General features: G+C 41.1%; 1 protein-coding gene across 4 annotated transcripts in view; it reads left to right on the top strand.

Moving 5' to 3' along the window:
* Positions 1-17,068, top strand: part of SUMF1 (sulfatase modifying factor 1) — a 106,645-nt gene that overhangs the window by 25,506 nt on the left and 64,071 nt on the right. For all 4 annotated transcript variants that reach the window (XM_033926431.1, XM_033926428.1, XM_033926430.1 and 1 more), the window contains exons 4-7: positions 1,059-1,141; positions 2,947-3,069; positions 4,274-4,388; positions 9,973-10,086. In XM_033926431.1, coding sequence (XP_033782322.1) covers positions 1,059-1,141; positions 2,947-3,069; positions 4,274-4,388; positions 9,973-10,086 — 435 coding nt within the window. The remainder of the gene's footprint in view (positions 1-1,058; positions 1,142-2,946; positions 3,070-4,273; positions 4,389-9,972; positions 10,087-17,068) is intronic.

Here is a 17,068-nt window from a genome sequence, read left to right as displayed (position 1 = left end):
AGAAAATATTGAGCGAATTCTTAACTTGAGGGAACTTAGATGGATGTTTGAGCTACAAACTATGGCCCCTAATGGTTTGAATGAAACTTCGGACTGGATGGCGCAGGTGGACTGGTGATAGTGGGTTCTTTAATGTTCTGTGGTGTAGTATATAGGAATGGTTGCTAGGTGTGTGGGGTCTACGTCAGGGGAGGAGTCTTTTTAAACGCTCTGGGTGAACGCCGTGGCCATCTTTGGACTGCAAGCGGTAGAAGTAGATGGGAAAGTTTAACCCTTAATAAAGGTATGTTTGAATGATTTTAAATGAAGAATGATATGGGATTTTAAGATAGCTGATAACTGTTTGCTGTTTTGCTTGCTCCGTAGTTCCCCCGACCTTGAGAAAGATTGGCGAAACGTTTCGGGAAGGGGAACCTGCAATGACAAAAGCTAAGTTCAATTGAAACAATAAGTTATTTTGAATATAAATAAAATTGAATAAATTTGGCTATAAATAAGAGTAAAGTTATAAAAGGGAATAATGAAGAATACCACTGCTACCAATTTCGAATGAAATGGTGGAATCTGAACTCCCAGATCGCTGTTCTACAATACATACAAACATACAATTATTGCTCGCTTTCTAATATAGGATGTTCACAAACTGCCCCATCCCTGAATCTGAGAAAATGTTCCTGATATAAATGAGCCAAGAGCTTAGAGGTGAGTCTAGCAGAAAAGAGGTCAGCAATTTTGATTGGGGGAAGGACTTCTGTTACAGCTTCTTTCAGTGCTGGGGACAAGCAACAGGTTTATTATTCTTTCATTTAGTTTTTGCATTCTTAAGCAGTTGGATTCTTCTGCTAGATCATTGGAAGGGCTGTTGGGTGGGACAGTCTTCAGTGCAGCGATCGACTCTGGCTTTAGCATGGGTTCCGAGTCCTCGATATAAAAATCTAAGGCTGACTTGTGAATGCAGGTTAATGAGTTCCAAGTTCTGAAGTTCTTCTTGTTGTGCCCTGTGGAAATTGCTGAGCCCTGGGCTTTTTCCTAATATGTCTCTCTGGGCATGTTTTCAGGTTGCAGCTGCTCCCTGGTGGTTACCTGTGAAAGGTGCTAATTGGAAGCACCCTGAGGGTCCTGGTTCAGAGATCCATGAGAGGTAAGCAGTACTTTTTGCATACATATGGCTGGAACAGCAAAAAAGTAAGATCCTAATCATTGAAGATAAGTCATCAACTTCTTGTAATCAGATCTCTGTTCTTTGAAACACTTGTATTACCACATTTAGATTATTGCAATGCTCTTTAAACTAGGCTGCGGTTACTGCAAAACTGATCTGATAAGATGACGCCACTTCTCATCAATTGAGGGAAGGATTGCTTGATTTTTAGGGCTTTTTAGAATCATGTAGGTTCTGTCCCAAGAACATCTCTTTGTGTCAGTAATAATTTAGTCTCACATTTCCCCTTGTAAACATTTAACATTTTATCTTTAAAATGTGTTCCTTGAATTTTGTAAACAGAATAATGATAGAGTACGACTAAGAGGGAGGAAATATCCATGAATCTAACAGAAAGATTGATGTGAATCCTACTTACTGAAGTGTTTTGGGAAACAGCCATGGTGTGATGATGAATGTGAAATAGGAGATCCAACTTTTTCATTATCAAATTGTCAGAGTTATAAATCATTGAAATGGTATCGGCTTTCCTAAGAGGGTATAATTTGGATCTAAATTCTGTTTAAAATAATGAGGTAGTGTGTCCTGAGCAGATCCAATTTTGCATAAAGTTTCAAAATCAGAAATAGTATGACAATCTGATAAATTGAATGCAGTTAAAATTCATCTAGGAAACTGGAGTTGCTTTAACTACTGCTTTCGTCTCCCAAAGGAGTTAAATACTAATGTACATTCGACTCGCTCTTCACTTATCTTGGCAACAACCTCCTGATTGAAATAAAGATGGAAACATTCTACAACGGATTCAGCAAAAAAAATTAAAACTCTCTTCTTTGAAAGCATGCATGCTATAGGCAACTAACTCAAATCCCTAATACCACTAAATCCCATACTCAGACCCCCCCTTTCCCTGTTAACTCCATTCATAACTCGATCCTCCTCAAACTGCTATAATATAATGTAGCATATACATCTGCCATTCCTTATATTGTAAGTCGCTTTGAACCTAGTCAGGCATAAATTAGATTACAAAACTTGGTGCTAGCTTAGCTTAGCTGTGAAAAGGATCTAATAGACTGTATTTCTAAGAGCTAATTATTTTTGTAGGCTTCTTATTGCTTTAAGAGCCTCAGGCCAGGGGGTAGGTGGGAAGGAATTAAAGTCTAAACTGAGGCTTCTTGGTCCGGATTCTGTAACTGGTGCTGATTTATATTAGGTATCCAAACTCGGTAAAAAAAAAAGCCATTGAAATGATGTTTTTAACTGAGTCTCAAGGCACCTAAAAAATTAGCGCTGGAATCGGACCTCTGTAGGTGTTTAGGCCACCTAATGCCGGAAGTGCTGTTAAACGGCCTAAAGCATCTACGTAGCTGCGATTCACAGCAAAGGCAGACCTGGAAAACCCTGGCCTACATCTTTCCCGGAGGTGCAATTTTCTATGGCCCCATCGCAAGATCGCCAATATCAGCCCTTGTGCTTTATACTGATGATACAGCCATTTAAAAATAGCCCCTTTAAATGGGAGCCTATGAAGTGTAACAGAGACGTTCTATGCTAAGAAAAATCTGTCCCTTAAACTCCCTTCCTAAGTGAACAATAAAGTCCCTGAGCTCACCTGTTTAACTTTGCTTACCTTTCCCCAAGCTTACAAGCAACTTCCCAGCAAATTCTTACCAGTGATCACCTCTTTGTCTCCGGAAGTACCTCTTCTGGACTCGTTGTAGCTTGTTGTTGTGGGCAGGATAATCTTATGTTTGACTGGTCGTCTCTTCTCTCCATCCTAGGATGGATCACCCTGTTCTTCATGTCTCCTGGAGAGATGCTGTTGAGTTTTGTGCCTGGGCTGGGAAACGTCTTCCTACTGAGGCCGAATGGGAGTATGCTTGCCGAGGAGGCCGCGAGAACAGGTCTGTGTCGCACAAGTAACTGCCATTACTGGAATGACTTGAATTGATAATGTAAATCAGATTTTATCCTCTCTCTCAGGACGTAAGACCACGTCTGAGTCACATCGCAATACTCCATCCAAAGCCCTGTGTCTTGATCTTTGTATTGATTACTCAGGAGCTACAGTAAATGTAGTAGCTTACACTCAGGAGTGTCGGGCTTCTAGATTTTAGAAATCCATCTCTTGTGGTTGGTTCTCTGAAGAGATGATTACCCCTTTCTCCTAAGAGCTCAATGTGGTGTGGTCAGGTTGCTCATCCGGGCATTGTATGAAACCCATCTCATGTGATGTAGGCATGGAAGGGAACACACTTGTTGAGCAGCAGGAGTGGATCACTGCTAGATAAGGGGACTGCACCTTAGAGAGAGCAAGAACTGCCTCAGTTCATTACTCATTCATCATGACGATGCAGGAGAACCTATAACATAAGTTTAGTTTCAGTTGAAGGCGGTGTAAATAGTTAACATTAGAGACAGGATAAACCATACCAGGACACATAGACAGGATCACAATCTATGCTTAGAAGCGTAAAAAGTGCATAGGAAAAGAAGGCAGAAAAGCAGAATGTACGAAAAGTTCAGTTGGGCAGCCCTTTGCCAGTGGGAATGATATCCCCCTCCTGCCCCCACTGGGGAAGAACGCACTGCTGCCACTTCGACCCTGTGGGAACCTGTGATGGAACCAGGCGAGGGGATGTTGACTCTGCTGCTGGCCATTTTCTTTTGCTGTCAGAAATATCATATTGACTGTAGCTATTTTTCTTAAGTGAAATGTTTCTGATCATTTTCAAACTGACCTGCCCTGAGTGAAAGTCAGCACTATTTCATAATTTGCATCAGTTTTGAAAGGGAATTTGTACATATACTTTTCCTGCTGGTTCAAGGTGGATAGATTTTCTAGGAATAGCGGCACATGCAGATTTGAAACTAGAGTGTGCATTGGTTCTAAAGGGGAAGTTGCACCTCCAAGCAGATTTTCAAAGAAAAACTGGAGAGTTTGGCTGTGCAGTGTGGACTGGACTATCCACAGATATCATATCTCAGCCGCCTTCTTGCATGCCCTTTGCTTTTCTTGAGTTCTCTTGCCGCCTCTCTCCTCCTTTTTGCTTCCTCTTTCCGTCATGTGCACATTGTTCTGATGGTCCTATTCTATCTATTTGGCAGGCTTTTCCCATGGGGAAATAATTTGCATCCTAATGGCAAGCATTATGCCAACATCTGGCAGGGGACTTTCCCATCCAATGACAGTGGCGAGGACGGCTACACGGGCACTGCACCTGTAAGTTTAGAATCCCCGCCCCTTCTTTCCTTTCACACAGTCCTCACTCTCTCTAAATGAGTTGGCATTCATTTTCAAATTGTTCAGGAGCGAGACTGAGCATTGACACAGTTCTGAAAAGGTTTATTTACATATATAACAAAATTAGCTAAATCAGTGGCCTGTTTTCACTGAGGTCCAGGCTGCAAGGAACCCAAATGTATAGTTTATTCATAGAATTTTCTTAGTGACTATAGTAAATTGAGTTATGGAAACTGGAAGAAATCTAAGATGCCAGCATTCAAGTTTTATTTAAAATCTGATTAAACTCTTATAAAAATTTCCAAGCGATATACATTGATTAAAATGAGGGACATGTAAAAATGGACATATCTGGACATTCACCAAAACTAGACTGACTAGAAAACAAGTTGGAAAAGAGGGAAGAGCTTCAATTTTATAATAAAAAAGGTCCTTTTACCGTTTTAGTACACGCTAAATGCTAACGCGTCCATGGACGGGTTAGCGTTTAGCACACCTTGGTAAAAGAGGAAGCGAGTGTTGCTAATGCCCTAATCATAGTTTTCAAATGCATCCTTGAAAAGAAAACATTGAAATCTACTGAGAGCCATTAGAAGCTGCTGGGTTCCTATACCTGAGAAAACATTCTTGTATTTTCAGAAAAATTCATGTTTTGTTAAAAGTGACTATAATGATGAAGAACTGTTTATAAAGAGGGTGATTTTCGTACTGCTGCAACTGACTTTCACTTTGTTGGTGTGGGGAATTGGAACTCTGCCTCACGTCTTGGTGCACCCACCCCTGCTTACCAGGCAAAAGTACAAATCGCACAAACTTTTCAAATTAGCCTTTTACCTGGGCAAATCACTTTTAGCATTTGTCTGACTCCACAGTCTTTGTGAAAACTGATGAACAGCCATGAAACCACATTTTCCATAGGGTGTTAGGTCGAAAATGCAACACCCAAGTTCAGGTATTCACAATTTCCAGCATGGGAGGAGAAAGGATTGTCCTAGTTGGCAGGGAATGACACGGGGAATCCCTGCGAGTTTTGTCGCTATCCCTGTCCGTGTCCCATTCCTGTAAGCTCTGCCTTTTTTTTTTTTTATAGATTTTATTAATATTATGATATAAATTAACAAATTTACCATTTAACTGTACAAATCATAAGAACATAAGAAGTTGCCACCACTGGGTCAGACCAGAGGTCCATCACGCCCAGCGGTCCGCTCCCACGGCGGCCCATCAGGTCTGTGACCTGTGAAGTGGTTCCTGACCATTTCTGTAACCTACCTCTACATCTCTCTGTAACCCTCAATGATTATGTAATAACATACATGAAGTAATACATAGTGGAATCAGTACACACATTATCCCTAGCAGAAATATTGTGAATATGGAGGCGTACACTCAAGGAGCATCATAGTAACTCAACAAAAGGTAGTCATTATATGTATTAAACAATATGTTTTAAATTACTGTATGTCACAGTAATTTTGGACAGGGCTCCAGATTTTAAGAAATGTGCCAGTGGATTGATGGTTTCCTGTGATTGCCCCTTCAAACTTGGTAGTGATGCATACAGACCAAGAATTCCACTTTGGACAAATTCTTCCAAGAATGCAGTATGTTCTTAATAGCTAAAAACAACAATATACTGAGGAGGCTAGCTTTTTGTTCTGAAAGAGGTTGTGCAAGGCCCTGTTGCCCAAGGACAATAATTTTAAGATGTAGCGGTTTGTGGATCTTCAATATGGATGTGATGGTATGCCAAACCTTATCCCAGTAAACTGTAAGATGAGTGCATTGAAATAGAAACTTTGTGTGAGAATTTGCTAAGCTTATATGGGGTCCAATGAGCTCGATGTAGGGAGAAGTATACTCACTGAAGAACTGAAGCTGATTTAATGACTTAGAAGCTGTGGACCACACATCTTGCCATAGCTCATCACCTGCAGTATTCCAAGCACTCATCAACTGTGGCATGGACACAGGCTGCCCTTGACACAACAAATCATACCATTTGGAAGCTACTCCTTTGAGAAGTACATTGATGAAGGAGATCGGGTATGGGTTTTAATTTTTCCATGCCATCTGTCAAGTCGATTAATTGGTAAGCTAAATTTATTACATATTTCTTAAAAAGTCATCCAGCAATTATGCTCAGGAAGATCTTGTAAAGTATGAATCTCACCATTTTGCCATATCTGCCAATTCAAAATGGAGCCTTGGCTTTTAAAGGTATCATTATTCCACAAGTAAGCTCTGCCTTAACCGCACAAGCCTCGAACACTTAAGATTTTAAAGTGCAGATGAGGACAGAGCTTGCAGGAATGGGGCAGGGACAGGAAAATGAGTTCTTGTGGGGACGGGGAAAAATTTGTCCCCGTGTCATTCTCTACTAGTTGGGTCAGAGGCTATTTCATTTGTGAATCTGGTTCAGGATTATCATAGCAGTATGCCTACCTCCAGTGGGTGAGCTGATGGGTAAGGTCATGAGACCTTGTTTGGAGGAGATCCGTGAAGATTTTTGTTTCACTAGATACCCGGTGGCAGCATTGTATCAACATTTGAAAGATCAGCAGCCACCAGAGTTGCTGCATTGTCAAGGGAGCTGGGGTTAGTTATGAGCCAGATGACTGGAATGCAGCGGAGGCAGAAAACCAATTCCAAGGTCATGTGTCATTGGTACCTCACACCAGACAGTTTGCCACTTGTTATCTACAAGTGTTGCCAGTTTGCTGGTGAAATCCTGAGTGGAGTAGAAACAGGTACAAGTGGATCGATTTTTCATTCCGTCAAAAATTACAAAGACTAGGGGACACTCGATGAAATTACAGGAAAATACTTTTAAAACCAATAGGAGGAAATATTTTTTCACTCGGAGAATAGTTAAGCTCTGGAATGCATTGCCAGAGGTTGTGGTAAGAGCGGATAGAATAGCTGGTTTTAAGAAAGGCTTGGACAAGTTTCTGGAGGAAAAGTCCATAGTCTGTTATTAAGACTTGGGTTTTGGCCAGGTAGTACGGCTACTGGGCTTGATGGACCCAATGGTCTGACCCAGTGGTGCTAAGGGAAGCATCTGGTAGGGCTGTCCAAATGCTAAAGCCTTCTTGAAAAGTGTACAATTTTGGGTCAAATAGTGTACAGAGTTGATGGGACCTTAGGATTTTTGTTGTTGTTGTTGAATAGAGTGATACTGGGTTTTAAAATGTGACAAACGAAGCTGGCAAGGCACTGTTTGTTTGCAACAAAATTGATACTAGTTTTATTTAACTCTTAGTTAACAAATGTATTTAGCTACTGTGGGCACTTGGTTTTGCCTTTGGGTAGGAAAGTGTGTGGGGGGGATTCTTATTATTAGAATACTCTTTAAAGTTGGAGAGGGACAATATGATAGAGGTCTATAAAATACTGAGGAGTGGAATGAGTAGAAGTGAATCACTTGTTTACTCTTTCCAAAAATACTAGGAATAGGGACCACACAATAATATTTCTTCACACAACGTGTAATTAAACTCAGGAATTTGTTCCTGGAGAATGTGGTGAAATTAGTTAGCTTAGCAGAGTTTAAAAAAGGCTTAAAAGCGAAGTCCATAGGCCATTATTGAGATGACTTGAGATTGGAATCGACTCCACCGTCCTAATGTGGTTCTCAAACTTCTTACGCTCCCGTTCCTACACCGTCAACACAAATGGCACCATGTCCACTCCTTGGACTCCATCTTGCGGTGTCCCTCAAGGATCACCCCTTTCCCCTATTCTCTTTAACATCTACATGTCCTCCATGAAACTCTTTCAACTATCCCCCCTGGAAACAATCTACACTTATGCAGATGACATCCTTGTCCTCCTTGAGACTGACCAGAACCTCACCAACCTCCACGAAAACATTACAGCTTGCATAATGAGACTCCATGCCTGGTCCCTCTCGGTACAGATGAAACTAAACGAATCTAAAACAAAACTACTCTGGCTCGGCCCAAAATTCGAACACCTCCCCACACTTTTCACACTACCCACAGGCGATACACTACAGCTCGAGTTCTCATGCAAGGTCCTTGGTATCACTATCGATTCCTCTCTCTCCCTCAATGACCACCTCAACTCCTTGGCAAAATCATGCTTTTTCAGCCTTCACATGCTGAGGAAAGCTAGATCCTACTTCAGCCAACAACACTTTGCCATCCTTGTCCAATCCATCATCCTCTCCAAACTAGATTACTGCAACGCCATCTACTTAAATCTATCAAAAAAAAATATTCTAAGACTCCAGCTAATCCAGAATACTGCAGCCAAACTGATCTTCTCAAAACGCAAGTCTGACCATGCCTCCCCACTCCTTGCCAAACTTCATTGGCTCCCAATAATATCCAGAATCCATTTCAAATGTTCCTGCCTGGCTTTCAAGATCATTCATGGAATCCTGCCTCCTCTTATCCCACTGTCTTTCAACTCCTCCAGTCCCGACTCCTCCAGAACTGCCCAAAGGCTTAAACTAGCCTTCACCTCTCCATGCGGCATCCACTATTCAGGCAAACTGGGAAAATCCCTTCTCTTCAAAATCACAGGTCTTTGGAACGACCTCACCACCCCACTGCGGAACCTGAGCTCCCTTCAGTTATTCCGCAAACAACTGAAAACCTGGCTTTTCAGCAAATTGTAGCTCTATCCTTCCCCCCTTTCTCTCCCCCCTTCTACACATAAGTTCATGTAATCCTTTTTCTTCTTCTCTACCCACTATTTTAAGTTCTTGTAAACCGTGTCGAGCTCCATTCTCATGGAGATGATGCGGTATATAAACTTAAGGTTTAGATTAGATTAGATTAGACTTAGGGGAAATCCACTGCTTATTCCTAGGATAAGCAGCATAGAATCTGTTTTGCTACTTGGGATCTAGCTAGGAACTTGGGACCCAGATTGGCCATTGTTGGAAACAGGATACAGGGCTCGATGGACCTTCAGTCTGTTCCAGTTTGGAAACTTATGTTCTGATGGATAGTGCCTTTGAGCTTCCAGGCCAACTGATGCACAGGAGCTAGGAGCAGAGTCAGGGTGAGTCGAAAGTTAACCAGGCCCTGCAGTTATTCAGCAGTTGTACCGGATGACTGTCTTAAGGTAGGATGTCAAAGAGGTACCCAGGTAACTCCCAGAGGCTTTGTTGTGGCCAGATATTTAGTGATAGCATTTAGGCATTTCAGTACTGTTGGTATCATTCAAGAGGTCGGTACAAACGAGCACATGCTCTTGATCTGCTCATAATGTTCACACGTCTGCGAAAGCTTAGAGGGTGCAGAATGATCAGTTTAATGCTGAAAAGGTTTAATTTATTCATATTCAATCCCACATGACTTTTCCATCATTAAAATGCTGCCTAGAAATTGAGCTGCTGTCGTAGGTGTAGGTTGCTCTGCTTATTTTGTATGGGATGTAGGGGGTAGAAACAAAAAATTAAGAAAGTCATATTGTCAGTGAGGGGAGGTCTGTGTGTCACTTGCCTTTCAGCAGTTTTCTTGTAACACTGCACAGGGTGGTTTGCAGAGCTGCTCTGTGGCTTGATTTCTACACTGTGGTTCTCTTACAGGTAACGTCATTCCCACCCAATGGCTATGGTATGTATAATATGGTGGGCAATGTTTGGGAGTGGACGGAGGACTGGTGGACAGTTCATCACAGTGCAGAGGAAACTCATAACCCTGTAAGTATTTTTCACTGGCACCAGAGTATAACAAGAACCATGTCACTGGAAACTTTAGAGCAAATGGGAAGAACAAGAGCACTTCAGAGGCTGAGCAGCTTTTCAGATTCAGTACTGAAACCTGGTTTTAACTGAAAATTGAGACCTGAAATTCACTCCCTGCCCCTTCCCCGCCTTTCTTTCTTCATGTTATTCACACCATCCTGGGTGTCTATTGCAGATTTTGGTATCATCTGCAAAGAGGCAAATCTTACTTGACAGCCGTTCAGCAATATTGCTTATAAAAATGTTAAATATGCCAAATGTAAAATCTTACATTGCATTTCCTGCAGGGTGGCCCTTTTATAAACCTTAGTTATGTCTATTAAAAAAGTTATTTTGTGCCCTTTTCCTAGATTTTTCTCACCCCCCCCAAACCAAATCAGAGCTAATGACTGAAAACTGTGCATAAGAATTATTACCCAGAGCTACTCTTCCCCTAGAAACTCCTTATTAGCAGATCTTGTATTAATTGGTGTAAATTAAGCTAACTTTTAATAAACCAATGTAGCCTCCCCCTCCCACCCAAACTTTCTGAAGCTTCCTAGGTTCCCCAGCAGAAAGAGCCAGCAGGTGTCTGTCCATAAATATTGGACCAACCAAGAAGAAAACATGATCCATTTTGTACGGTGCTGAAAAGACTTCTTTGAGTCACTGGCAACTCTGATGTGGTTTTCACGGAAATCTCAGCTGTTCCTGCAACATTGGAGTCTGCATGAGTTTGACAGTTTCCCCAATAAAAGAAAATGCTGTTGTAACAAGATTCCTTACAAAATTCCACTTGTTTTGTAAGGTTTAGTTCTCTGTTTGTTTTGTTGCCCCCTTAATTTTGTAATTTTACTGATATGTCGTTCATCGCTTAGAATGTTGAATAAGCGATCAATGAAATTTATAATAAACTTGAAACTTGACTAGCCTACTGGGACAGACCAATGATCCATCTAGTCTAGTCTCCTGTTTCCAAAAGTGGCCAATCCAGGTCACAAGTCCCTGGCAGAAACCCCATTGCATGTTACCAATCTCAAGGCAAGCAGTGACTTCCCTCCTACCTATTTCAATTGCAGACTATGGACTTTCCCTCCAGGAACTTGTCCAAACCTTTTTTAAACCCAGATATTCTAACTGCTTTTGCCACATCCTCTGGCATCTAGTCTTTTTAATGTTTGAAAGAGTAAGACTTTGACTTCTGTACCATTCAGGATTTTGTAGAGCTCAGACTAATTCCCCCTGCCACCAGCCATGTTTTCTTCCAAGCTGAAAAGCCCTAAACTTAAGCTTTTCTGCTTGTAGAACAGGTGTAGAAACTCTTATCTAGGTCTTTCTTGTCTCACAGGCTGCTGTGAAATCGAGTTGGAGGTTTGAGCATCTGTGTGTGGTTAAGAGAGACAAGAGCATGTTACAAGTCGTTGCTTCTTCCCTCTGTTAATGTCGCATGTAGCTTGCTTTGGCATTATTTTGCTGCAGACCCAAAAATGATCTCATCCTAAGCAGAAGCTCTGCAAAGACAAGTGGAACAGGCGGCTCAGCACTGAAGAGTCACAGCAGTGTGGCTGGCGGCAGGCTGTGCTATATTTGAACATGCTGTAGGCAGCATCGTCCAGGAAGAATGCAGGGAGCAAAAGAGAAAAATCAGCTAGAAAGACTCCTTAACTACAGAAACAGCACAAAATAGAGGAATATATCATACAGTAGGTATCTGAAGCTTCATTTCTTACGGTCTACAGCCCAGTAGTCCAGGTAACAAATAAAGCAGAAAATGCAGTTCATGTACTTAGAGCATGCAAACACCACACATGTCTTTTTTTCCCCAGCCTTGTGCTTGTCGAGTGTGTTTAGTCCTTAGGAAGCACCCAGCTAGTCCGATTGTCAGGATTTCCCACAATGAATATGTCAATGAGAGATCTGGATGCCCTGCCTCCATCATGTGCAGATCTTTCTCATGGGGTAATGGTTTCATTGGTACGCTTGTAAGAAGAGTGACACTATTTGTATTCTAAATCTCTCTTAAACTGTTGAAAATGGATCAAAGAAATAAAGATGGGGAAAAAAGACAAACTGCCAAATGGAAGATCTGTTTCAGGGCCAAATTTTCTGACTGAGAATAGATGAAGCAGCAGTGAAAAAAAAAGTAAAAACAGGTTTCTTAGTACTAGTTAATTGTATCAGCTATTTGAAGTCTACTTAACTGGAATAGAAAATTTACACTCGTATAAAGGAATTACAGTATTGTGTGGAAAAGGAATGAAACAACATGTATTCAAAGACTATTTCTCACCTATGCGTTATGTTCCATACAAACTGATGCTAAAAAGTTCTCGGTTCAACCGTGGAGCCATGAAACGTAGAAGTTCATCATGCTTGAAGTTTCTGTAAATACTCTGATGTCTAGTCACTGAAATGCTGCTGCAATCACCTCTGAATCACTCAAAAATTGTCGCCCTTTCAAACTCTTCTTAAGGTTTGGAAACAGAAAATAGTCAGAGCAAGATCTGGTGAGTAGGGCGGATGCATCGTTTTACCAGCCTTATGAGCAGGTGCATTGTCTTGCAAAAGCACAACTCCTCTTTCAGTGCCTCCTTTAATTGGCACAGCAAGTTACAGTAGTCTTCTACATTAACTGTTCGACTCCTTGGAAGATAGTCATTACAACACCTTCCTGATCCCATTACCTTTCCTACTGATTTTTGAGTTTTGAATTGCCTTAGAAAACCTGAGTGCCGTCATTGCATGGACTGTTGTTTTGTCTTAGGATCATAGTGGTGTAACCATGTTTCGTCAACAGTAACTAGTCATTCCAAAGAGTTGACACTAGCTTGCTAAAAATGCTGCAAAATCAACTTGGAAGTGTCCACTTGGCTGACAGCTACTTGTGGATGAAACACCCAACATGTTCCCTGGATATCTATAGTGTCTCAGCAATTGCTTTAGCCAATTTTCGCCAATCTGCCAAAATCAGGTCAACAGTTTCAGGAGCTGATACCTTCCTGCTGAAAGTTTGCTGTGGAGTATGATGGGCATTTGTTCCACAGTGTTTGCATCATACATTCATGGATTTCCTTTGGACTTTTCTCAGGAATAAAAATTGTCTCAGAGTTCCACACTTTTTGTTGAAATGTTCAATCAGTGATCTGAAACAATGTCAAAACATAGCATTATGGTTATGCAAATTGGCATTTTGCAAAAGAAAATAACACTCTTTTCAGCTCCAGTGGCAAAATAGCACTCAGAATTTAGGAAGTTGGTTGGGCTGAGAACTTTTCATCACCCATATGAGTTGAATAGAAATCATATATACATCTTTCATTGAAATTCATCGAGAGAAATATGGCAGCTGTGTAAAATTTCACGAAAAGAGCCACCTTTACAAAATTTGCAGAGGTGCTCGTGTGCTTTCTCCATGAAAGTAATTTTTGGCAGTACCAGAGTATGATTGCAATGTCTCAGATTTCCTGCTTCCATGCCCAAAACAATCTATCCAGGTGGGCTGGAAAACTTTCTTCAATCAAGCCAATACAATGGGAAATATTTCTCCATCTTTCTGCAACATTTTCTTGGTCTCTGACTGTATTTCCTGGTATTTGAGGATGAAATTTCTCTCCACGCAATTTATAGCTTGGGACTAACATCTCTATAATTAATGCAGTTCTGGTGTTCTTCTTCTTTACTACTGTGTCCAATGGAGATGTTCCAAGTGATCATAATCTTTTCATTCTGCATAAATCTCAGGATTTTGATTCTAGTGTTGCTGCGAGCGATGTTTTCAGTTCTTTCTTAAAGAATCTATAGATGTCTATTTTGTACTTGCTGTGAACCATCTCATCCATAATCCAGTCACTCATACTTAGGTTTCGGTTCAACTCTCCTCAACCATTCATGTGTCCAGTTTTGATTAGTAAAATGGTTTCTGGATTAACACTTACCGTACACAGTGATCTCAGCTGAGACAAAAATTGGTCAATCCGTCAGATGAAGGACTTTTCCAATGTGGGGCTCTCCCTTTTTTTTGTTACTTCAGGCCTTTCTAGAACTTTGGTATTTGCCATTCTGCTTCTTGGTTCTGTTCTACAGGGTCCTCGTAATTTTCCACAGAATGTTTGTTTCAGCTTTAGTTGGTAGTATTTCATGTACTAATACCCTTTCCCACATCCCTTTTAATGCTGTTTTGGGTTCTCCTAAATAGTTAATTGTGATCTCTCTCAGGTGTTTGCCTTTCTTTTTTTTTAAGGGGGAGGTTTGTGTGGACGGCTCCGTTGGCCAGAGGGAGTGGGCATCCCTCCTGCTGTTGCCAGGAGGAGGGGGTTGGTTGGCTCCTGGTGCTGGGACGTCAGGGAGGGATTTATTTCTTTTTGTAATGGGGCAGATATTGTGCTTGTGTAACACAAGCACATCTGTCCATTTAAAAGAAGAAAGAAAGGTTTCATGCCCCGAACAGCTGAGTGACAGGAGGCTGTTTTTGGAGCTTTCTCTGGCTCTCAGCTGCTGGGGCTTTGTGCATGTGTGAGAGTCGCTCTCACACCAATCAGTCAATTGAGAGAGACAGAGATTACGACAAACCTCGCATAAATCATTTGCATGCAATCTTTTAGTACAATAATCGCTCTTACACAGTTGGCCAGAGAATCGGCCAACAACAATCCAGTAAATATTACGATCATGCTTAGTGCATCTAGGCCTTTGTTGAATTCAATGCAAGACCATATGTGTAATAAGAATTGTGAGAGGGCTTTAGAACTCCCAGGGAAGTTTTGGCAAAGTGCAGTTTGCTTCACAGTTCTTTTAATATGCAATATAATCTGAAGGCAGATGTAGGCTGAGAATGCTTTCCGATGAAAGCCACCGATAACTGAACCTGGGCTGTTGCAGAGTGGCCTGGAGTGAACAACCTCGATCCTTGAGGGCTGCAACCTAGTTGTGATTTCCCCAATGAATATGCATGAACTCTATTTGCATGCATTGTCTCCATAGATTTTATGCATGTTCAGTGGAGAAATCCTGAAAACATGACTGGTCTAAGGTTGCCCACCCCTGTCCTAGGCAGATGCGGAATCATGCCTAGAAAACAAGCTGACGTGTGCTGTATGATCTGTTCTTTTTCACTCTCCAAGTGTTCAAGACCTTGCTGCAGCTAGCATAGGTGAAGAATCTTCTTAAAAGTTTATTTGCACAGCACTTACATAACATAATATTTACTTGTATTGCTATTTAAAGTTTGCTGGAGGGGTAATTAAGTTCTTTATGGTGGTTAAAGAATCCCTTCCCGCTATCTAAGACAGGTGAAGAGACAATTACTGTCTTCTGGTTGGGGCTGATTATAGTGCATCATATTCCCCCCCCCCCCCAGTTGGTATTCATTTTCCCTGCAATTAAGCCACACTCTAATGGAAAAACAGCTGCAGTTTCTTTGTTACTCTGGAACCAAACCATATCATCTAAGTGTTCATGAGATATTGTAAACTGCTCTAATTTAAGGCTTTTTAGCATTAAAAAAACTAATGAAGCTTGAAACATGGCTTTTGCTTTCTTTGTTTTGCATCTTTTGAATTCCAGCCGTGTATCTGTGTCCCGAGAGTCTGCATCAAGGAAGCTTCGGTTCATTATAAAGCTCTCCAGATACTTTGGGCCTTGTTAGTCTCTATACCTTGTACATGTTTCACATGCTGTAAAGTATAAAAAAATATAATTCAGAATACTTTTGTGCAAAAAACACACTTATAGAAATATTTTTTTAAAAACCCCAAACAACAAAAATAAGAGTCCAGATTTTGAGTCTTCACATATTTTGTCAGAGCAAATCCAGATTAGTTCAGTTTCCAAAACTACCTTAACGAGTCCTTAAGTTAAATCCCACTTGGCTCCAATCACAGAGAAACAAGATTCTATGTATGTTATATGGAAACCACATAGTTGTATGTGGTATATACATTTTTAAATAAATAAATAAGAACATAAGAATAGTCTTACTGGGTCAGACCAATGGTCCATCTAGCCCAGTATCCCGTCTTCACGGAGGCCACTATAAGTCACAAGTACCTGGCAAAAACCCAAATAATCAAAATAATCTTTCTCATTAGTTTTTTACTGGGTCAGACCAATGGTCCATCAAGCCCAGTAGCCCGTTCTAACAGCTGCTTTCATTGTTTGACATGAATTTGAAGCAGATGTCTAAAAAGGCCAAACACTGAGCCGCTGAAAGAATTTTGGATAAAGTTACTCAAAGGTACAAATTGAGGGAAGGATGCGATAAAAATTCAGTGGGTTTGAGTAACATTTGGGCACTGTTAGGTCCATAATTGTAAATCAGAAATCATTTGGCACCATCAGCAGGACATAGCCTTGATCAGGCTGGCTCTCTAAAATCAGTAGCTGTAGCTTAAGGAAGATGGGCCCAAGATTACTTTAAAAGAATTACAGATGTGTCTAGGGGAAAATGTTGACTATTTAGCAATCTCACATATAGACCACAAATTCAGTCTGTATGGAAGGGTAATAAGAAGGAAACCACTACTGATGAAAAGCCCTAGTGGGTCATACTAGTGCTCCATCTAGCCCAGTATCCTGCTTCCAAGAGTGGCCAATCCAGGTCACAAGAACTTGGCAGAAACCCAAAGAGTAGCAAGCAGTGGCTTCCCCCATATCTGTCTCAATAGCAGATTATGGCCTTTTCCTCTAAGAACCTGTTCAAACTGTTGTTAACTACATCCTCTGGCAGCAAGTTCCAGAGCTTAACTGTTCTTTGAGCGAATGATGTCCTCTGTGGATTTTGCCATGCTTGAGGAAACTGCTTTCATGTGTGGAGGTTTGATGGTCTAAAGACCCCAAAGAGAACTTTGTTGGGTGCTCAATCACTGTGCTTTGGAAAAGTCTTTAGTGTGCCTTAATGGTAATTGGGTTGGGCATGGTATAAAATCAAGAGTTAATTGCCCTATCTCAAGAAGGACATGGC

Source organism: Geotrypetes seraphini, chromosome 17, assembly GCF_902459505.1.
Source record: "Geotrypetes seraphini chromosome 17, aGeoSer1.1, whole genome shotgun sequence".
In the NCBI taxonomy this organism is placed as follows: domain Eukaryota; kingdom Metazoa; phylum Chordata; class Amphibia; order Gymnophiona; family Dermophiidae; genus Geotrypetes; species Geotrypetes seraphini.
The sequence above is the reverse complement of the archived record's forward strand: the minus strand, read 5'-3'. Positions and strand labels throughout refer to the sequence as shown.